Source organism: Phycodurus eques, chromosome 19 (genome assembly GCF_024500275.1).
Source record: "Phycodurus eques isolate BA_2022a chromosome 19, UOR_Pequ_1.1, whole genome shotgun sequence".
Taxonomy (NCBI): domain Eukaryota; kingdom Metazoa; phylum Chordata; class Actinopteri; order Syngnathiformes; family Syngnathidae; genus Phycodurus; species Phycodurus eques.
In genome coordinates, this window is record NC_084543.1 from 7,755,794 (window position 1) to 7,778,340 (window position 22,547).

At 40.5% G+C, this 22,547-nt stretch overlaps 2 protein-coding genes across 2 annotated transcripts in view; one reads left to right on the forward strand and one right to left on the reverse strand.

The window, feature by feature from the left end:
- The window catches only part of itga3b (integrin, alpha 3b), a 29,193-nt gene extending 24,615 nt beyond the window's left edge, over positions 1 to 4,578 (reverse strand). Inside the window, exon 1 of the mRNA XM_061663930.1 lies at positions 4,279 to 4,578. Within this exon, the coding sequence (XP_061519914.1) occupies positions 4,279 to 4,454 (176 nt within the window). The 5' untranslated portion in view covers positions 4,455 to 4,578. The remainder of the gene's footprint in view (positions 1 to 4,278) is intronic.
- Positions 4,579 to 19,774: 15,196 nt separating this feature from the next.
- dlx3b (distal-less homeobox 3b) lies at positions 19,775 to 22,178 on the forward strand. The gene is made up of 3 exons (XM_061663933.1): positions 19,775 to 20,353; positions 20,950 to 21,134; positions 21,245 to 22,178. Exons 1-3 carry the CDS (start codon positions 19,990 to 19,992, stop codon positions 21,557 to 21,559), a joined length of 864 nt encoding a protein of 287 aa, XP_061519917.1. The 5' UTR covers positions 19,775 to 19,989; the 3' UTR covers positions 21,560 to 22,178.
- Positions 22,179 to 22,547: the final 369 nt, after the last annotated feature.

The following is a 22,547-nucleotide window of genomic DNA, read 5'->3' on the forward strand; positions in this document are numbered from 1 at the left end:
CAATCGTCTCCCTTGACTTTCATCCCATCGTCAACCTGACTCATGCGTGCACAAAATAATGCCCACTTTAAGCGCCGGGACTTGTTGAAGCTGGTTCATATGCTTTTATTTTTCAAAAGTGCACTCACTAGTATTGAAAGAAGAATGTGACTAATCACAACTCTGGCACAGCCAGAAGACATTTGTGAACCCCCTCAGCAGACAGAACACGAAGCATGATTGTAAAAAGTCAAACATGGGAGACTGTCAGTGTGTTCTAATGCATCTTGAGATGAGACTGAATGTGTTGGTTCACACCTACAATTAAGAATTGCTAACAAGCATGAAGCGAGAAAGGGTTATAAAATATCTTTAACATATTGGCGGCACGGTGGTCGGTGGTTAGAGCGTCTGCCTCACAGTTATGAGGACCGAGGTTCAATCAGTGAGCTTTACATGCGTAGTTGCACAGTAACACAGTAATCACAAACGAGAGTGTGGGGAGGAAATGGTTTTCTTTTTGGAGACAATTCTCTAAGATGTTGGTGAGTGAGTGAGTGACACTTGTTTTTGAATCACCAGTAACAGATTGCCATTCAAATCAGTCTTCGTATATTATTTTATCAAAGCTAAATGTTTGTTAGTTTGATTGTTTGAAAAAAAAAAAAAAAAACATAATAATAATAATTTAATCGTTTTCCATGACATTTGAAGATGGGCCAAGCAGGAATCCATTACATTTTCTGAAAAACAGGATAAAGATACTAATCCAGGAAAATAACTTTATGTTACAATTAAACTTGGGTTGATATCGATCGATGTCAGAGACATTTCTGACCACATTACACAACTCTAAATCCTTATCAAATATCTTGCATGTCTTTAAATCTTGCTATATTTTAGCATACCAACAGTTAGCATTGTATCAATTCGCATTGGACACATAGACAGAAATGTAAAATCCTTACCAATGTGACGTTGACTCTTGCTATATATTTGCATACTATTAGCATCTGAACCACAATTTTAAATCCTTATCGATCTGTTTTGGTGTTCTGTACTCAGGTTGCTATCTTGCTAAATGTTAGCATACCAACTGACCTTCAAATTTCCAAATCCAAGTCGAACCTCCACTAAATTTCAAGCCAGTCGAGCGAAGTCATTACCTGCGTAGATGCAAGTCTTTGCTGATGTCAACATATATTTAAGTCTCAGTCCAAGAAAGGCTAAAAAAAGGCAATTTGATGTACCTATAGACAGAGAAATACAGTAACGAAGGGATATGACTGAAAAGGTAAAGGGGAGTAGTAAGACCCTCCTCAGTGGCACAAGCATGTGGTCCACTTCTTGGGTGTCAGTCCTGGGAGGATGATTGCATCTCAGTTGGGACTTGGCCAAGATGGCACATCGATCACATGTCATCTGGAAAATGCTCTCCATTCTTCTCACGCCGATGCACATCTTTGTCCCGCTTCGCAGAGATCAGACTGATACAGGTACTAATAATCTCCCACTCTGATGTGGAGCTGGGAAGGAAGTGTGTCCCGGTTTGCCACATTTCGTCACGCTCGACTGTGTGCGCAGAGTGCGATCGTGGATATCGTGGATGCGGAAGCTTCGGGGGTGGGGGGGGGTCTGACATTAAATAAACAATGACATCATTCATTTGGAAAGTACAGAGAAACCCCCCGTCCCACTCACCAATAAATGGCTTAAAAGTGCACCGGCGACTGTGGCTCTCCTTTTCCCCACGTGCGAGGGCATTACAGTAAGTAAGTACAGCGGTACTTTGACCATAGCATTAATCCGCTCCAGCGCCCCAGAAAACACCAACAACATTTTTTGTAACTTTAAAGAAGAAAATGAGCACTCTACAATATTGTACTTCATAAACTATACAGTAAAAACATAATGGAATGTAAAGAATTAAACAATTTGTGCATCGTGATAACTCACTGGACATTGTGCTGCTCATTATGGTGCGCGGGCCATGGCCATCTGAGGCCAGTGTAATACACAGACATACTACATGTAGATTTGATGATGAAATACAGAAGACTGTACCAACTAAGATGCAAAAATGTTCGTCTTTTTTTTGCAGCGGATAAAGAATATATGCCTGTTAGTATTGTTCAATGCTCTGTGTGCATGTGTCGTTACATCTTGTGTTCAAATATATGTTGTTTAAATGTTTACAATTACTGCAACATTGATGCTAGTTTATTTAGCCCGTCTATGGCATTTTGCATTGTGTGTTAGCATTAAGGCAGCGGACTTTTGCAAGCCAAATTTAATGTGCTTTATTCAAACACAAAATGCGTAATTTTCTTTTTGTGTGTGTGCTTGTGTTTAAGTTATACAGCAAACTTCAACTGGAGCGGCAAGGAAAGGTTTGAGTCAAATCAGCTGTAACTCGCAGCCCCACTGTACAGTGTAAAAACCCATAAAAATGTATTGCTGTAAACTGAAGATTTCCGCAATACAGCGAGGATTTCCACAACAGACGTTCAAGCGGGGGCATGAACAATAAACCGTGATCTAGTCGGGAACACCGTAATTCTAAATACAACAACCAAGAAGTCACAATCAAACAACCCCATGAGTATTAAAGAGGTTGTTAACCCACCCAAAAAAAGTCTTTATTACAAAACACAAAGCCACTTGTGTCTTAGCGAGATGCCAGAGTGCAAAGTCAGGTGGACAGAAAGTAGGACAGGTTACGCGTCACAAGTTTGTGGACTCCACAATGGCTGAATATGCACAAAGAAGAGCTAAAGGCACATGTAGACATGTAAACACTTTACTACATGCCTCCGGCTATACAATTGGCCCAGCTATTTTCCCTGCACAAACAATGCATTCTCTTGCAGATGAAGTCATTTAACCTGTTTAAACCTCAGCTGTGAGTTATGATGGGCGCAACAGTCTAAGGAATGTGTTAGACTGAAATGTATTTCCATAAAGTGTGCAATTCACAAAGCCTCCCAAAACTCCCTCCTTTATAACGCACTCATTTCTGTGGTCAACACAACAAATAATGCCTGCATAGGTGATCGATCTATTTAACGGATTTATTGAGCTTTGAAAGCAGGGCTTGTCAAACGGGAGAACATTTTTCCAAGGACCCCTGATAATACTAAAACCGATTAATCAAAACTACCATGAGTACCCCTAGACGTCATCGGACGGGCAAAAAAAGTTAACTATTTTTGAGAAAAATAAGTCAAAATGTTACGTTGAGAAATCCATGTTTTTGTTTTGTTTTTAGGGGAAAAAAAGTAAAAATACAACTTTCTTCATATTATTACTCATTTTATTCTGGAAAAATATGAATTTTGTTTCAAAAGAAACTCCGATTGACTTACAATATGCGATGATATGTCACAATCAAAGCTTTCAATTGGTTGCGAGGAGTGATTGGCTAAGTATGTTTGTTTTACTGGTGCCCCGGTCTTTAAATAATATGTTTAACCCATTCACTTAATTGTGCATTTTTGGGAGGAATCTTCCATTATTTGCCTGGAAAAAAAACAACATTTTCTGTCTTTACGCACATGCTTAAGCAATAACATTATCACTTTGGCACCATCTAGAGGCATGTTGGTGCCAAGCAACTATATTGACCTGACTTGACAAGTTTTATGAAGACAAAAGTAGTGCTTTGTCACCATCTTGTTGCCAAGGAACTATGTTGAAGTGACTTGAGGAGTTTGATTTCAACAAAAGTAGTGCTTTGTTGCCATCGTGTGGTATCACGGTGCCAAGGGACTGCTGTATATTGAAGTGAGTTGAGGAGTTTCATGTATGAAAGTAGTGCTTTGCCATCATTTTATGTCTATATTGCGATTTTTTTTTTTGTGGGGTTACTCGCAGATTTTCATTATTTACAGCAAAGCTCGATGCCTATGCACTTAATGCACTTTTTTTTTTTTTTTTAATGATACAACATAATTTATGGCAAATTATTTTTCGGATACCCTGTGGGCCCGAGGACCCCACTTTGAGAACTGCTGCTTGAAAGTTCCTCTTACAGGTGCTTTGCAGCGTGGAACTAAAGTGCAACAAGTTTTTTTTTTTTTTTTTTTTTTTTAAAAGGGGGGGGGGAAAAGAGGAAATGTCTTTTGGAGGTTGCAGGAAAGCTGCTTTTCTCTGTGCACAGTCAGCCATTGACTGAGAATGAAAACGCTGTGAGGCGGTAGTATCTGGTTCCGCCCACTGGGTCAAAACAGGTGTCAGTTGTTTCCGAGCTACGAGCCATCAAACGTGAAAGAAGTGGAGGGGGGGGGAAAAGTAACTTACAGGTATTTCCTTGAGCCCTCTGTCTGTTCGTGCATGGCCACGGACAATCCAAAGAAGCTGCCTTTGGTTTTGCCCTCTTTGATCACGGGGAAGCGTTCGTCTATGTTAAATCCACGGCAAACCGGCGGCGCGTGGACGAAGAGCAGCCAAGCGGGGAAAAGTAGCCTTGGAAACATTTTGCGTTTTGGAGGAGCAGATCCACGATCGGCGCGTGGATCCGACAGGTAGACGCGCAGCAGCGACCTCCCCACGCAACAGCTGCAGTCTCCACGCACGTTTGCTCACTCATTACGAAGGTGATCTCGATCTCTCTCTCTCTCTCGCTCTCTCTCCCACACACACACTCTCTCTCTCTCTCTACCTCCACGCCCACTTGCAACAAGTTGACTTGCCACCTATGCACCAGACTGTGATTATGATTGTGACATGTCACATAAATCTGACATCTCTGCATCAATAAAGTTTTATCCTCTTCTTTTTTTTTAAGAACAAAAAGAGTACAATTACAAGAATAACATTTCTTTTAAAATTAATTTGTTAAAATATGACTCTCTTCACTCTTCGTTGACTTCAATATTATGAATTTATCATGGAATAATAACACTTAATTCTCATAAGATTTAGACGTCTTTTTTTTTTTTTTTTTTTTTTACCCTGGCAAAATACGAGCTAGTTCTTGTAAAGATTCAGACTTTGTTTTCTTGGGGGGGGGGGGGGGGGCTATGATTTTATTCACATAACATGATAATTCCCCCCCGTGACCTGAGCCTGGATGAGCAAAGAAAATGGATGGATGACTGGATAAAAGAAACTGTTTTACATGTTTTCAAAATCAAAATAAAATAATCATAATTGCATCAATCATACATTTTATTTACAGTTTTTTTTTACATATACATCTTTTTCTTTTTATTATTATTATTATTATTATTTCCTCATCTACAAATGACCTGGCCCATCTATCCATTTTAAAAATCTAACTAAGCCATGGAGCACAAAAGTTTGCCCACCCCTGACCTTAAACCATTATCAGCGTCTACATTTCGTACTGTCTAGCTTTCGAGCAGGATTATCAGCCTGATGGTGAGTGCACAACATGCCAGTGTGTACACTGGCAACATCCTGTCGCCTGCTGCCCTAATCAAGGCACGCATCAACAGCGCTGACACAGAACAGCGCTATGAGATTGTGTTTTTAGCAGGGAGGAACTGAGAGTCTGCCTTCCTTTTCTTTGTTAGCAATGATTGATTTGCATGTTTTTTGTTTTTTTTGGTTCTCCTTAAGGGTTTGGGGGTTATCTGATTCTTAACCCGGGCTCATCTCACATGCACTCCTTTGGATAGCAGACAACTGGAACTCACCAAAATCACACCGCAAATGAAAAGTTGCCATTTAGGCACAACCAAAAACAACGACCTCTGATATTAAGTGCGTTGCGGACCTGAAAGCTTTGCTGTTGTTGAGACCACAACTCCAGAACCGTCCCACAACAGTCCACACATCAAACATGGAATGTAATTTGCAATCTATCTCCCAGTTTCTTGTTTCTTTCCCCCCACACCACCCCAGCCGCCATACCGAAGAAATCAGGAAAGGTTCTCCTCCTCCTTCTGTCTCATACTTTGCTCGAATTAAGGTTAAGCCTCCGTCTTACAACAGCTTCCTGTTCAACTCTGCAGCTGTTACTGTACATTGCAAAAACAAAAAACTAGCCAAAATTAAACCTGAGTGAGTTTAGCTGAAGTACCATAATTCTATAGGTGTATGTAGTATAAATACACTAGTTTTAAGACATCTGTGTGGGTTTTTTTAGACTTGCTTTGTTCACTTGTTTTAAGAAATCTTGTCAAGTCAAATCTTCCTTTTCTACTGGCAAATGACTTTGCTTAAACTAAAAGGTAAGTTTGCACACCGCCCATCAAAAAAAAAAAAAAAACAACCAAAAAAAATTCACCTTTTGTCATAGTTGTTAAAACAGTCATTATGATTTGACAATAGTACATGATAAATATGATCTGTGGAAGAAAATCGCCCGTCTCTGGCCCCAACCTGTGATATACAGTACAAGAAAGTCTAAGGAAAAACAACCAATGAGAGACATGACAAGGTGTCAATCATTTGTTGTGCATTCATGAGCAGCCTTATTGCAGGCACACCACTGCAGCCTCACAAAAAAAAAAAACTTTAAAAATGAAACATTCAGCATTATAGTAACACTGTTACGAATAAGGTGATTTTTCTGGAGTAACAAAGTAACAGGTCAGCGTGAGGTCGGCGAGGGGTGCTATCATAAGCCACGCCTTCTGCCGCTGATGTTTTTCCTCAGGCAGGGTGATCTCTTCTCTATCAAATCTAATTTGATATACAGAGTATTTTTTTCACAGATCATATTTATCATGTACCACTTATACCAGTGATAAGGACTGATGACTGATTTAAGGAATATGGGGAAAAAAAGTGTTGTTTGGAGTGTGGCATCTGTTTGACTCATGGGAAATTGTTGAAGGCCTGACGGGATGGTGGGTGAGTTCTGATCTGAATGTGCGATAGCAGAAATGGGTTGGCTGTTCTCGGACCACAACAAATGCACGCACTATGCTCCATTACTGTCCCTTTCCTCTCCGACTCTGGAATAGGTTTCGTGTAAAAACTGAGAATAAAAATAGAGAAAATAAATCTGATTAAGACATCAGTCCTGTGTTAAGTATCTTGTGAATTTTAATCCACAGTAACTGGAGAAAGGAGAATAACAGAGCGAGCAGGACATTGGATGAATATGAAACACAGCACGCTCTCGCTCAGAGTACTCGCTCCTCTGCGATGACATAGGCAGCCGTTACCATGGCACCGGGGGTTGCTACGAAGCCAGTATGTTCTGGGCAGCAGGGAGACAACGTGGGCTGTTTCGACTTCAACCAGTCTGACCGGGCTCAGATGACCTTTTCGCGGGAATCAAACTTCATCATCTGAAGCCGGTCTGCCACTTGTTACACAGTAATGGGAATCAAATGCAGGTCTAGACTGCAACACAAACAGAATTTTGGGCATACTCTACTCAGTCTTCTCTTGTTGTAACTCGATCAGGCTGGCATGGATGAAATCTAATTTTCTGAGAATATTATCAAAGATTAATGAGCTAAATCGAATAATTTGCCAGTTGCTTCTTGGTTTGCACGGAATGGGATTACAGCAAGGTGAAATGCGTCTTGTAGGGGCTCTCAAACTTTTTGGGTCCGCGGACCCCTTACAGTGGATACATTTTTCTAAGGGCTGCTCAACGGCAACTAAAAATAACTACATTGTGCACCATTAAATGCCATGGGAATTATCTTTTTTTTAATGTTCCAAACTAAATATATGGATATTTAGAACTGGTTAATAGAAATAAAGTTAATCAAATTCAGTTGAACTAGATACTATATATTCATTAATCGTCGCCAACAAAATGGCTGTGACAGTCGGTTTTGCCAGTGTAGCGATTAGGTTGATATATTTAGTGACATTTCCAAACGCTCTAACGACAATATTTTAAAAAAGTGATTTAGATTCCTGCTAAGAAGGAGACAACGTGAGCAGAATCATTTTCACATTGTTTTCCGTATGAACATGAACGAGCTGTTTGGAAGGTTATTGCGCTGAACATTGCAAAGACATAGAGCACGGTACCCATATGCCCTTTTTTTGTGTGTAAATGATATGGCATAATTTATTGCAAATGATCTTGCCGGCCCCCGCGTTGAGAACCACTGACATATTGCATCCATCTGTTCACTCACTATAGCGACAAATGTGCATGAGAGTTTATCTGACAATCATTTTCAGTATGTTACGTGGAGTAATCGAGTTATTTGATCTGATTCAATGCAAAATGGGATTACCATTATGATATAGATTTGTACAATATTTAAATATTTATTATACAGCAACTGTTCTCACGCTATATGATATGTCTCCATAGAATTTCTCTGAATGGTGTTCATGACTTTTGAGAGTTTCTGGCTATTGGGTGTTGTTAAATGCGTTTAATGTTCAGTCGGGGTTGGCACATGAGATGTACAATATACAAGCGTGCGTGAGTGTGAAGGGGGTTGCACATCTACATTTACGTTTTGTGCCGTTTGTCTGTGTGAGTGTGGAGTAGGAAGGAAAATGCAGCATGCCAGTTTTGGGACCCTCACAAGGTATCTCGTTTGCTCTTCGGGTCTCAGGTTTGTCCAAAGCCCAGGAATGTATAGCCTGAGGAGGAAGGCGCGGCAGCATTTTAAACCAAATGGAGACCAATAGGGAAGACTGGCTGACTCCAAAGTAAAGTGCATTTCCGTAATCCAGCCGAGATGTGATCAAGGCATGGATTACTGTTTCAAAGTGCTGCTGTGGAAGAAAAGGCTTCATCTTTGCCAGCTGCCAGGCCACTTTAAAATGGTTGCCCAAGTTAAAGAGTTGGCTTCACAAAGTGTGCCAACGGTGCCTAAATTAAGTGGGGAGGGGAGGGAATTTATAAGGGCACTGGGACCAAACTCCATCACTTTGGTTGTCTCTTCATGAAAGGTTAAGTTCAAGACCATTAATGCGTTGTCTCTTCAAGACATAGTAAAAGTGTTTTTAAGGAAAAGGCATCATTCTTCTTTCCTGGCACAAAAATCGGACTATCATCAGCATAACAGTGGAAGGAAATCCCATACTTTCTCAAGATGTAACCCGGAGGAAGCAAATATGACAAGAGCAGCGGCCCTAAAATCGAACCCTGTGGTACCCTAAAAGACACCGGAGCTGAGGTGAACTCAGAACTACCAAGGCAAGAATGAGGCAGTCTAAATATGAAAGCCATTTTTTTGAACGCTCCCGTTAGTAAGAAAAAATAAGTTCCTGCAACAGAAGTCATAAAAATTGTGGACCACCATATTTTGGTGTGATTGTTCGTTATTAGGCTTCTTTCTAACGGTTCACAGAGAATGCTGTCATGTCTGGCTTAGATGGAAGCCATTTGCATTCTGGGACAGAGGTAACAGTTCCATTGTGACCCAAAGGGGAGCAACATATAATACATTCCTCAAATCAACGTAATACCCAGAATTGCAGCAATGTTTTGGCACATGCACAAGTTTCATGAAAATCATGTTTTACTTTTTGTATTTTGCTAATACCTCTTGTCACCGCACTTTTGATGTGGATAATAAGTTAAAGTGCATTCGAAAAGGATCCCCGACTTCCTTGTCTTTCACTGCATTAACGGTGAAAAGAATGTCATGAGTTAATGATTTATTACAGGAGAAAATAATAACTGAACACCTGATGTGCTACGGTGCATTGGAGTTGGTGTTTAATCATTAAAAAGAGTTGCTCAAGACCACATATCTCCTCCTCTTTTTTGAAATGAAGCACTATAGATTGTTATGCGCAGAGGAGTCACAGTTGTAAAAGAAATAATATTTGAGGGAAGGTTTCATTTGGCTTTGGACATAATAGTTGACCAAAGAAAGTAGCTCTTTACTATATATTGTATGTACTTTCTGGCAGGAGTTGGTGGTAAAAAGGGTCCGTTGCTGTGAAGCGTGACACCAGCTTGACCTTTACCCGGAGCTCAATCGTCACATGGACTCTCGCTGTGTTCTTGTCTCCTTCACAACATTTCACTTGATTGAAATTGCCTGCTGCGCTGAGAGCAATAGTTCCGGGTCAACGTCGTAGCCATCTCCTGTGGGACACGTTGTCTCAGAACTTGATACTTAACTTAAGTCTAGCGTGAAGCCCACACAATGACTTGCGTTGGGAATGTTTACTGAAGATCAACCCAACTGGCTACCAACATTAATACAAACCAATTAATTTAGGTTTATCTAATACTAGTAATATGTCTTGTCTTGTCTTTCTTGTTTGGTTTTATTAGTAACAAAGCAATACAACTGCAGGTTTGCGGTTCGGCATTTGCAAATTCACTTAGCTGCAGATTTTATTTTGGAACCTAGCCCCCCTTATTTGGGATTTTCTCATTCACAATTTTTTTTTTAACCCGATGCACCTCTTGTGCTATTTGCACTTTTTAAAATATTTTCATTTTACATGGCTAATTGCCAATTGCTAAAGGCGAGTCAGTTATTGTTGCATTTGCGCCAGTGGGAGTCCATTGTGTTCCTTAATGTTACTTTAAACCAGTGATTCCCAACCACTGTCCCTGTGCTGCAGGAAAATGATACAATTTCACTTAATTAGTCCAAATATTTACGATAAATTATGTATCTTTCTTCATCTATCTATGCCAGCAATGTATAATGACTGGCAGAAAAATGTAATTATCTAGCCACTAGATTGCAGAAGGTTATGCCACATATTTCCATTCATGCAACAAAATAATAGCTTTGTGTTCAACTAGACAAAGGCAGATTTCACACCAAGGAAATATGTGAGTAAATTTGTAAGATTTGGTTTTTTTACAGAGTATGCAGCGCTTTACAGTCACCACATTTGTTAACATTCTTGAATATGAAAAAAAAAACCTAATCTGATAGTATTCCCCATGCGCTGTGCATTCATTGTGTGTTGTGCTTGCTCTTATCAGTGAGTGTGGAGAGAGGAAAAAAAAGAAAAAAACAAAAAAGAACTTTTGTTACCTTCCTATGATAAGTGGAGCAGAGCGAGGAGAGTGAGAAAGAGCGAGCGATGCCACAGACGCGCGCATTTTCCACTCAATTGAATGCCCTGCTCAGATCATTAAGCGTCCTTTCATTAGTGGGGGACGCTGGCAGGGGCTCAGCACTCAGGGGCCTTTCTGAGAGGGCACCGTGGCACTGTGGGTGGTAGCGGCCTTTGAATTTCACCTGAGGTAGTTGTGTTAACACTCATCCGATGACCTTACATAAGTTATGATCAATTACTGTATTTCTGGTAGTCTAAATGAGCGCTTCTCAAATGGGCATCCTCAAACCCCCGGGGTTCTGCAACCCATAGCATGAGGGTCCATAAAAGTATTTGCAATAAATTATTACGTCGTATAATTTTATAAAAGTGGGAATAAAAGAAACATACTAAGCCAATTACTTCTCCCTACCTTAACTTCAGACCAATTAAATGCACTGATGTGACAGTGACATGATTACAAAAATCTGACACCGCTTGTTTTTTTTATTTTATTTTATATATATAACAAAAGGCATAATATTAGAAGTTAATGTCCCATTTTTTCGAGAACATAAAGTGTATTTCTACAAGAATATAGCCAATTTTCTTTTCGGGAATAAAGGTGTCTTTTTGTGGAATAAAAGATGCAATATACAAGCAATAGTTGTATTTTTTTATTTCACTTGTTAAAATATAGTTAGCCTAATAATATAAGGGCCTGTATCATTTTTAACTGTCACCATATCAATAAAAATACCAATGTGCTTGCTAAAATTTTTATTTTTTTTTTAATGTCTGGGTAGATTCTTAAGACATCCTGGTCATGGGATTCCACAAAGGCTGTATCAAGGCCACTGACTCTTTTTCATTTCTTGAGTTTGTTGTTTTTTTTCTTGTTGCTGCAGGAGACAATAATGCTGGCTAACAAGACAAATTTCTTCCCTTTTCTAATCCTGACAAAAACATCATTGTTCCTGTCAAGATTCTGACTTGATTTTCTTTTTTGTCATATTATTACTTTTGTTCTCTAAAGATTTGACATGTTTTTAACATAACAGTTCCTGTCTCAACAATAGGCAACTTTTTAATACCCATTTAGTGGTATGCATGGAACTATGTTTAATTTTATAAGTGGCTGGGCGGGGGAGTCCTTGGAAAACTTTCCACCCAGTAAAGGGTCTCTGGACCCAAAATGTTTGCCAAGCACTGTTCTAAATACTCGACAGCGTGGCAGTGTTTTTCTTTCTTTTTTTTAATCTTCGTCACGTCATCCTATATTGAAAGGTTATGTCAACTCTGTGCTTTCATGTGTATTCTTGGATCCAACATTTGACTTTTTTTTTCTGGAAGCCCCCCTGTGAGCAGTTACTATTAGCCCCAAAAGTCATCAGTGTGTCCTCGTGGGTTGTTTTTATCCAGGACAAGCACTTGAATTCATCATCAGCTGCCTGAGGACGACAGAAGCTAAGGAATGTGCTCATAAATGCTTCCATTCGAAGGCAAAACGCAAAATATTCCGTGACGTTTCTGCACACTAATGCAATCAAACTCCCTATGCCAATTCACTTCCATTCAAAATTGCATGTTTCTAAAATGGAGATGACAAACCAAGGCGGGAGAGAAAAATGGGGGCAGAACAGGAACTCCCCAAACAGGCCAAGCTCAGGCTTGTCTGGATAGATTGCAAGTTTTCACACTTTGTTTACAAGCCCACCAAATGACGAGGTGCTTGTGTGACTTTTGCGTGATTTATTTTTTATTTTTTTTAAACTCCCTACAAAAGATTTCCAGCTAACAGCCAATGGAGGATGTGTGCTGTCTGGAGGATCAATTAAAGCACATTGACATGTGTCAGTTACCGATCATTGTTCAGCTATCTGTACTTTCCTCGAGTATTTATTTTTCTGACAGCTTTTTACTTTTACTCCCCACGCTTGAGAAAAGATATCTGTACAAAATAGGCTGGTTACCATTTTCAAACTTCCACGGATGATGACACCATGTCAAAAAAGAAAATAAATAGTAAGTCGAGAGAATCACGACTTCTAGTTTGACCAGAGTCAGAATTAAGTACAGACTGTGAATAGTTTCGCCACTTGCGGTCAGTTAATAGTTTGAAGAGCTGAGAATGTTTGTTCAAGCATTAAACCTCTGTATGTAACACTTTTCTTTATGATGGAATGTTCTTACGTGGCAGTTTGAGGACATACAGTGGAGTTAAGATGTTCCCAAGACGTACGGGTGCAGTTTCATCTTGTCTCGAGTCAAAACACGTTCAGATTTAGGGTGGAGTTTCCTGCTTGAACCACGGGGGAGACAACATTAAGATGTCACCACGGTTACGCTTCTTTTCTGTGATGATCCCCAAACAGGATGGTAACAAGGAGGTCAGGGGTCAAGACGAACTCTGGGATGGTGTAGGAGATTTAGTTAGTACTGGAGCGAGATAGTTTGGACTTTGGAGATGCAGAGTTGCAGCTTCATTCCGATGAAAAGGATTTCCTGAGGTATTCCCACGCTGAGCAGCAGCTCTACTCTCAGAAGCGGCCTCCTCAGTCAATACGCAAGTTGAGTGGCGGGCGGACAAAGTCGGCGTTATCAAAGACGTCCCTCCCGGTCTTTTGATCAGCCCGACCAACAGGTGTGCGGGCAGGCCGCTCATCCTGCCAAATTGGAGGCGCAGAATAGAAGCGTTCCTCTTAGTGAGACTGCACAGACTAATTTGCTCTCACGTGAATTAAGAAGGAATTTGTACAAAACAAGAGAATGCAATTTCGGCGGAAATAAGGCATGAAGGCTGAAGAGCTGATGCTAGAATGCATTGAATTGTCGAAATGAATTGGTAAACTGTACCCCTAACCCTTAATTTGGATATTTTCTCATGGGAGGTGCGGAATTGTGTGAAACTGGAGAATTCGGGATTATCACAAACAGTAGCCAGAATGTCCTGAATGACCGGAAGAATTTGGGTTTGGAATGGTGTGAATCAGTGGAGAAATCTGAGAAATTTGGAAAGACATGATACAACTAAACTGTGTCCATTGATTTCAATTCTAAGGAAACTTCCATTTTTGGAACGTGTAAACTAGTTCCCAAGATGTGCCGGATGAGCCGAACTATTTTGACGTTGAAATGGTTTGAATTAGAAAATAATTGTGGAATTCAAATAAGGATTCTTAAAACTGCACTGTTACGGTAGAGAAAACTTTAAAATAATAATAATAATAATAATAATATAGGGGCCGCTGCGAGTGTGGGCGCTGGCCACATGATTCCTCTACCATGTTTAATTATTATTTTTTTAATTTTCCTCAAATTAATAGAGGAGCCACTCCGAGTGCACCAGTTGCCCATTCCTGATATATACAATTATTTCACACTGAAAATAATTCTAAATGAATGTATTCCTTAACCAATATGTTTATCATTGCAGTTGCAGTTTGCAGTGGCTTTGTTTCATTGCGGCGAGTGATGTTTAAAATGTTTTGAAGCATCTATATTGATGGAGTTCCACATAGATAGAAGCCCTTAGTGTTCTATTAAAGGCTGTAGTTGTAACCCTTGCTCACAGAAGAGTGGATGTGGCCCTGTAGGGGAGCATTAAGCTGTAGAGCTGTTTAGGATATGTTTACGTCATGTCCGTGTATGTGCATGAGTGTCTGTTTGGACACGGCATGCCCTTTAACATGTGGTTACATCTGTCTTCCATTACCTTTTGGCACCGCGTCGGCAGCTGCAGGGCCCTGCGGGAACACTCGACACACAAGTCTTACCTGGACTCTTGCCTCTCATCCGTATCACTATGCAACACACGCATCTCCGCAGAGAGCTGGCCCCTGGTGCGAAGAAGCCTGAGAACATGGACGCTTCGGTGCCACACAAGCAACTGCAGTGATTTACAACACCTGCTGGGATCATGAAACAAGGTGAAAAATTAAGTTGTATTTTTAGTTTGGAGGGATGTGAACATTGAACTGTCAAAAAAAATAGAATAGTAGAAAGGCCTTCACAGTTACTAAAGATTGTGTATTGCGATGAATGCGTCGGATTACTTACAATAAACCAACATTCATTGCGAAAGCCATTTGTCAACAACACAGAGACACGCCGAGGGCTTTTCTGTGCCCTGAGCTCGTCTGAGATGGACTGACACAACGTGGAAAAGTGTGCTGTGGCTCTGACGAGTTCAAATTTCAAATTGGTTTTGGAAATCATGGACATCGTGTCCTCTAGGCCAAAGAGGAAACGCACCATCTGGATGGTTATCAGCACAAAGTTCAAACGCCAGATCTGTGATGCTATGGGGATGTGTTGGTGCCCATGGCATGGGTAACTTGCACATCTGTGAAGGCACCAATAAGGCTGAAAGGTACATACAGGTTTTGGAGCAACATATGCTGCCATCCAAGCAACTTCTTTTTCACGGACGTCCCTGCTTATTTCAAGAAGACAATGCTAAGCCACATTCTACACGTTACAACAGTGTGGCGAGTATGAGACTGGCCTGCCAGCAATACAGTCCTGTCCTCAGTGAAAATCTGTGCCGCATTATGGAGCGCAAAATACGACAACAGAGACCCCAGACCGTTGAGCAACTGAAGTTGTACATCAAGCAAGTATGGGAAAGAATTGCACCTACAAAGCTCCAACAATTAGTGTCCTCAGTTCCCAGACGCTATTTGAGTTGTTAAAAGGAAAAGTGATGTAACACAGTGCTAAACATGCCCGTGTCCCAGATTTTTTGGGAACTTGTTGCAAGCATCAAATTCAAAATCAGCGAATATTTGAATTTTTCTTTTTAAATACCTTTATTTCTGTAGTGTATTCAGTGGACTATAGGTTGAAAATGATTTGCAAATCATTGCATTCGTTTTTTATTTACATTTTACACAACATCCCAACTTCAATGGAATTGGGGTTTGTAGAAGCTCAACATCCTTGACTCACTGCCGTCTTCTCTTTTTATCTCAGGTCAGAGCCAATGACGGAGGAGTGCTAGGAGAGGTGTGGGGGAGAGGGGCAGAGATAATGAGAGAGTCTGCAGTAAATAAGACTTGCAGCTCTCCCACTCAACAGAGAGCCTGACTCCTATTCAATCAGATCAGCCTAAACTAGCCCGTGGCGCTTCATTATGGAGAGTTGCTTGAACTTTTCAAAGGGCGATGAAATTGCGCTGATGTTTGCTGCGGGGGCCTATAGGAAGCAATTGTGCGGCCATCATCCCCTCGTAATTAGGACGTGTAAACATCCTCTGGAGCGTATGCTCCATGGAATTATACATAGTATGTCTATTATTAAGTTTGACTCTTGTCAAGTCACTTCTGCCATAGAAAGTGCTGGATCTCCTACGGTGCCCGGATGCATTTATTTACTCAACTGCATAATGTATCAGGGATCTATCGGGGGTAAGGCGTTCATTTACCTTCACTCCTAATTAATCGGCGGGTGCGACATCCATTTGAAATGACTAACCGCCTAACCCCAAACAGACGCCTCCTTTTTTTCCCTTCAGAAAAAAAAAAAAAAAAACGGTGGTCACTGCAGTTCAAAAGTTGATATTAAAGAGTAAAATGCTAATTTGAGATCGCTGGCCACCATGTGAGGAAATACAGATATGTACGTAATAAATTGATGTCTAGTCAAGCAGAGGCCGCTATTGAAGGAAGTACATGGTATGTATTTGACCCTTTGTTGGTCTTACAATAAACGACAGGTGCAAGGCATTTATGCGTTTATAAAGCCATGGAACAATAGAGTACACTTCCCCATGATAACTCTCTGTCTTCAGTAATCCGCTCAAGTGGTGCAATAAAACAATATGTTACCTGCAGGCTGTACAATATCGTACGGGACAACCTGAAGGAGACTCAATTGAAAGTGGAATGCAGAAGCTGGTATTTTGAAATAAAACCACAACAAAGATCAGAGACAGAGACAGAGAGAGAGAGAGAGAGAGAGAGAGATACATTTTGTTCTCTAGTGTGAAACTTTTGGTAACTCCAGTGTTTATCATCCAAGGTCCTGTGAAAATACTTTCAACTGTGTCGTGTGGGGGCTCAACTGAGGTCCCTCTTTAACACTAAATATATTCCTTTAATCACGATGACGAGCACCGTGTATAAGAAATATAGGAAAATGGTATATAGTGCAGTGATTCCCACCCGCTGTGCCCATTCATATGTTAAATATCATTAGGCGTGCTCAGGGAAATGATTAATATGATTATAATATTAAAATGTCCCGACGCATTTTTGTTCGTCTCTCTATGCCGGCGACCTGTAGCGCCAGGCAGAAGAGTTAACTGCTTTTCCACTCGACGGCAGAGGGTACAATTAACGGGTTTGTCTCGACCTGCTGCTTTGTGTTCAACAAAACAGGCACAGATTTAACAATAAGTACATTTGTGAGGACATTTAGATGATATCATCATTATCTTAGTTCAGTTTATATACTTTTTTTTTGTTATGACATTTTTGTTTGGTGGTGTGTGCAAAATATGCGCCTCGGCCCAATAGACGTTGGGAAACTCTAATATAGCATCCCAAATGTTTGTTGTTGTTTTTTTTTTACAAAACTTCTGCCAGTATGTTGTTGTTGTCGTTGTTTTAGTAAGAAACTGCAAGTTAGCTGAGCTTTTGTCCAGTGCTGAAAGCAGGCCAACAGCGCCACTTCAATCTACTTATTGTGTTAGTTAAGCACCCAACAACAATGTTCCCTGAAGCCATCTCATGTTACCGAGATACGGAACTTTGATTGGTGGGTTCACTGATAAGGAAAATAGGAATTTGTTTTCTATTGTCAGACATGCAATGGAGAAAGGCTGTATGCAATGTGAAAGGACAAGTGTTCATTTCGTACCTCGGAACAACATGGACTCTTCTCATGGTTGAATCCTAAAGGCAGTAAAACACAAAAACAAAAGGGAAAAACATTGTTATTTGTGTCAAGTCTTCCAAGGGCAGGCCTGTCCTATCTAACAGAGCTGGAGCAAAAAAGAACTCTGCCTTGACAAAGATAATAATGCTCAGTTTTAATCGAAAGTGTCACAGAGGTATTAATAGAACTTATTAATAGAATTAATAGAACAGTGGTGTAAAATTACACTGAATCAGAATCAAATATTTGAAACATTTTTCCCCTCTTGTGCAGTAAAGTAAGGGAGTTACAATCCAAATAATACAAATACTGTTAGATGAGTACCTTTCTGGGAGTTCCCATAAAATTTGACATGTTTTTGATGAAGCTCTTTTATTGGATTTCAAAGTAGCAGGTGGACATCATTTTCGAGACATGGCGATGATGATTTATGATCTATGATGTATAAGATCTATGTTTAAAGGTAGTTTGCTTATTTGAATTAGCATCGCTAAGGAAGTCCTGTATTGTTTTTGCGTGGTGTATTAGTGCAAATCCATATTTGGGCCATCTGCACCATCTACTGGATATAAGTGTGAATGAATGAATATGTGTCTTTGTGCGACCAAATTGCACTCAGTAAATAATTTTATGATGGAAATCAGATGAGCATTTATCTACTTTACCACACTTTTCCAAAATATAAACACTTTACTCACAAAAAGTTAAGAATATTAACTGCAATGCTTCAGGGAGAACATAGAATGCACTCTAACCTTTTACAAGTTTAGCAAATTTGACATTTGCTAAACTTTTGAATGTCCCACTGTTTAAAAGTTTCGATACTTTTTGCACCATTTTCTGTTCTCTGAGGAGCTCACTGGCAAAAGTCACAATCCATGATTGAACTAATAAATTTGCTGGTTCAATTGGAATTAGTATTTAGACCGGTTAATTACAGTTCATTGCAGTTATTTTCCATTTTTCTTGTAAACTCCACACAGGAAGCTCAAAGTCGAAATCGTGAGTCAGATGTGCTAACCACTCGTCAACGTGATGTCCCGATTTACACCAAAAGAGGGCGCCAGAGTATCAAGAAAGAACTTTGAGGAGGCAACATAGGTAAGGGATTTTATGCGCTATGAAAACAATGTCACCTGGACATTGTGGGATAGATAAGTAAAGAAAATACATCTTATTTTCAATCATCATTGTATAATTCACAGGTTAAAAAAAAACAAAAAAAAAGTGATAAGCATCATATGCAGCAAGGGGGCATTCTCGGTCATAATTTCACCCTAAAAAAAAACACAACAAAACCAATCCGGTTTAAAACTCGAAATATTATTACCAAAACTCAGTTAAAGTGGTATAATCCATGTATATTGTTTTCCCATTTACACCCCAATCCCCCACCACCCAAAAAAAAAACACAAAAAAAACGCATAGTATAAAGACTGCAGAGGAATTCACCCTGGGGGCTGCATCAGCTGCAGCAGTCTTTTTTTTTCTTTTTTTTCCTCCCCCACCTATCGTTCCTATCTCTCTTTTTTTTCTCACCGAATGTTGACTCCTGGGGCTCGCCAAACACTTTTGAATGACAATTGGCAGGCAGCGGGGAGCCTTTTCATGTGTGATCTCCAGGCAAAAAAAAACATTGCATAAAAACATTAAGGAGACCGGTCTGGCGATGGGATTAGTCTATTTAATTGAAAAAGATAAATAAAGGAAAACAAGAAGGAAAGCACCGGGCTACTATATTGTGTGCCCCCCCAAAAAAAAAATAATATTAGAGTGGTTGTAGTATTTTGGGGATGAAGTTCCTAAAGAGTCTCTAGTATTGTCTTTTCTCACCGCGAACAGGTAAATGCAAATGTGTCATTAAGATCCCTAATTTAAAAAAAAAAAAAAAAAAATCAAGGCGATGAGGTTTGAGTTTAACGGGCGGGAGGGGGGAGGGAGGGGGTGCACTGGGGCCAATGGGAACGCAGCACCCCGCCCATTTTTCTATAACTTCATGTCACAGGCACCCAGTCATGCCACAACCAAGTTCTTGCAGCTGGAAGACTAAGTGGACTTTCCTCCAAAAGAAGCTCTTCATTCCTCCATCCACGCGTGGATTTACCCCTTGCGAGGGAGCCCCCCCCCCCCAACCCCCCACATACACGCCCCACACACATATCCCAATTGCAGCCTTCCCCCCCCCCCCAAAAAAAAAAAAAAAAAAAAAAAAAAAAAAGCATGAGTACCGAACAGTTATACGAGAAGAAAATCGCCGGTATTCTGACCGACCTACCCGGATCTATGAGCTCCCACCCGACCTCCAAGGACTCCCCGACTCTGCCCGAGTCCTCCGTGACGGACATGGGCTACTACAGCGCGACGCAGTCGGCCCACGGCCATCACGAATATTATCAGGGCCAAGCGTACGGACAGCCCGTCAACTCTTACCACCACCATCACCACCACCACCACCAGTTCAACCTGAACGCAGTGGGAGCCGCTGGAGTGTACGCCGCCAAATCCGAGTACCCTTACACGAACGGCTACAGACAGTACGGACATTACAACAGAGATCACCTGCAGGCATCACCTCCGAGCTCGGGTAAGGGCATTGCCATTACAAACAAAATATTTAAATGCTCCTGAAATGACAAAGACAGCAATCTCATTAAATGAGAAAAAAAAATAAAAATAAAAATCAGTCCAAGCCACGTGTTGCATTGTTTAATATATATTATGAGTGAGTGACTCATGAGTGACTATGTGAGTTATTATTATCATTAATTTCTTGCATAAAAGGGGTAGCAATTGAGCGAACGCGCTGGGGGGAAAAACATGAATTTAATCATGGACTTCGGTTGCACATGATTCAAAAGTGGTTCAAACTGGCCTAATGTTCTCCTCGAAAAGAATCCAATAATAGTTGTGAGTCGAACACATTTGAATCGTGTGCAACTGTTATATGCTCCAATGAAGTGAATTCAAAGGATTTATTTGTTCATATTATCAAATATGTATCATTTATACCATGTTTCCGTTTGCAGTTAGAAGTATTTTAGATGTATTTTGTAATGCTGCACAAGTCGCCATGTTCACACTTCCCACACTGTTTTTAATCTATGATTGCGATTTGCTTTAAGTGTAATCGAAATTGATTGTATTTTTATTTGGGGGGTTTTTTTTGTTTTGTTTTTTTAGTAAAAGAGGAGCCCGAGCCCGAGGTCCGCATGGTGAACGGCAAACCGAAAAAGATCCGCAAGCCCCGGACCATCTACTCCAGCTACCAGCTCGCCGCCCTGCAGAGGCGCTTCCAGAAGGCGCAGTACCTCGCCCTGCCCGAGAGAGCCGAACTCGCGGCCCAACTGGGCCTGACCCAAACACAGGTACGCCACCTGGGCCCAGATAGTCCATAAGAAAAACCTGAACGTGCGTAATTACGCACGACGGAGACTCCAATTTCTCCTTTTAACAGTACAATCTCCCCACCCTTTAGGTGAAGATCTGGTTCCAGAACCGGAGATCCAAGTTCAAGAAGCTGTACAAGAACGGCGAGGTGCCCCTGGACCACAGCCCGAACGCCAGCGACTCCATGGCGTGCAACTCGCCGCCCTCCCCCGCCGCGTGGGACAACGGCGTCAGCACCCCGCAAGGCAGAGCTCAGGTGCCGCCGCAGCCCACGCACAGCTCGTCGCCGCCCTACATGGACGATTACAGCAACCACTGGTACCAGCAGCAGGGATCCCACCTACAGCACGCGGGCACCGTGCACCACCCGGTGCAGCCGCAGAGCATGGGAGCTGTTTATTAACAAGGACTCCAAGCCCACTCCTTTTTAAAATTAAAAAAATAATAATAATAAAAAAAACAAATTAAAAAAAAAGGATTTGAGAACGAGGTCTACCCAAAAATGACTGTGCTCAAGACGTTTGGACCGGGAGCAGGCCTGAAGAGATGATACAGACCAGAACTTTTTCTTCTTCCGTTGACAAAGCACATAAGGGATTTGTGATCACTTGTAACGACATATTTAAAGGACATCTGACGGTTTTGTTTATTTTTTATTTTTTAAGTTATTCATCTCCTCTGTTATATTCCCCACGTCTTCCTTTTATAAATCGATCTGAAGCGTTATTATTATAAATATTATTTTGTTCAAACAATAACCACATCATAACGTCAAAAAAAAGTGCAGTTAGTACTTTCAAATAATAATAATTCATGCCGAGCGTCACATTAAACTCAGGTCATATTTATAAGGATTTGTACAAAACGTCGAAGGCTGTAAATATGTGTTTATATAGAACCACTGCTATGATCATATTTGTTTGAACGACTCACTTGTGGTTCTCGATGCAGAAGTCATTTTATATTCATGTAATTAGTTCCCTCCTTGCCTTCTTGTCCTTTGAATAAAGGTGTTAATTGCACTTTGTGTGTCCGGACCCTTTATAAACGTCGCCCCATTCAACTCCCCAATCGAATGAGAACCAATAGGAGAGATTTTCTTTTATTTCTCCTACTTGGTTTAATCGCTTAACTAATGCGATTGTAGTGGTGTATACAGCTTGTGTTTTTAAAATGTCGTCATCGTATTTTAAGTACAGGACAGAGGGAAATATTACAAAAAGCAAAAAAAAAATAAAATAATAATAATAAAAATAAAGGCATGATCATTCTTGATATAGCTCTTATTAAATTGTGCAGGCGTACGTAATGAATTGTCCCGTGAGTGCCTGTTCCAATTAAAATGAATACTTATTAGAAAAAAAATAAATATATATATATATAGATATATA

Excerpts from the sequence above, each read along its gene's own strand:
- dlx3b (XM_061663933.1), top strand. The coding sequence starts at position 19,990 with ATGAGTACCGAACAGTTATACGAGAAGAAAATCGCCGGTATTCTGACC. Across the intron at positions 20,354-20,949 it reads GGCATCACCTCCGAGCTCGG|TAAAAGAGGAGCCCGAGCCC; the intron begins GTAAGGGCATTG and ends TTGTTTTTTTAG. Across the intron at positions 21,135-21,244 it reads TGGGCCTGACCCAAACACAG|GTGAAGATCTGGTTCCAGAA; the intron begins GTACGCCACCTG and ends CCCACCCTTTAG.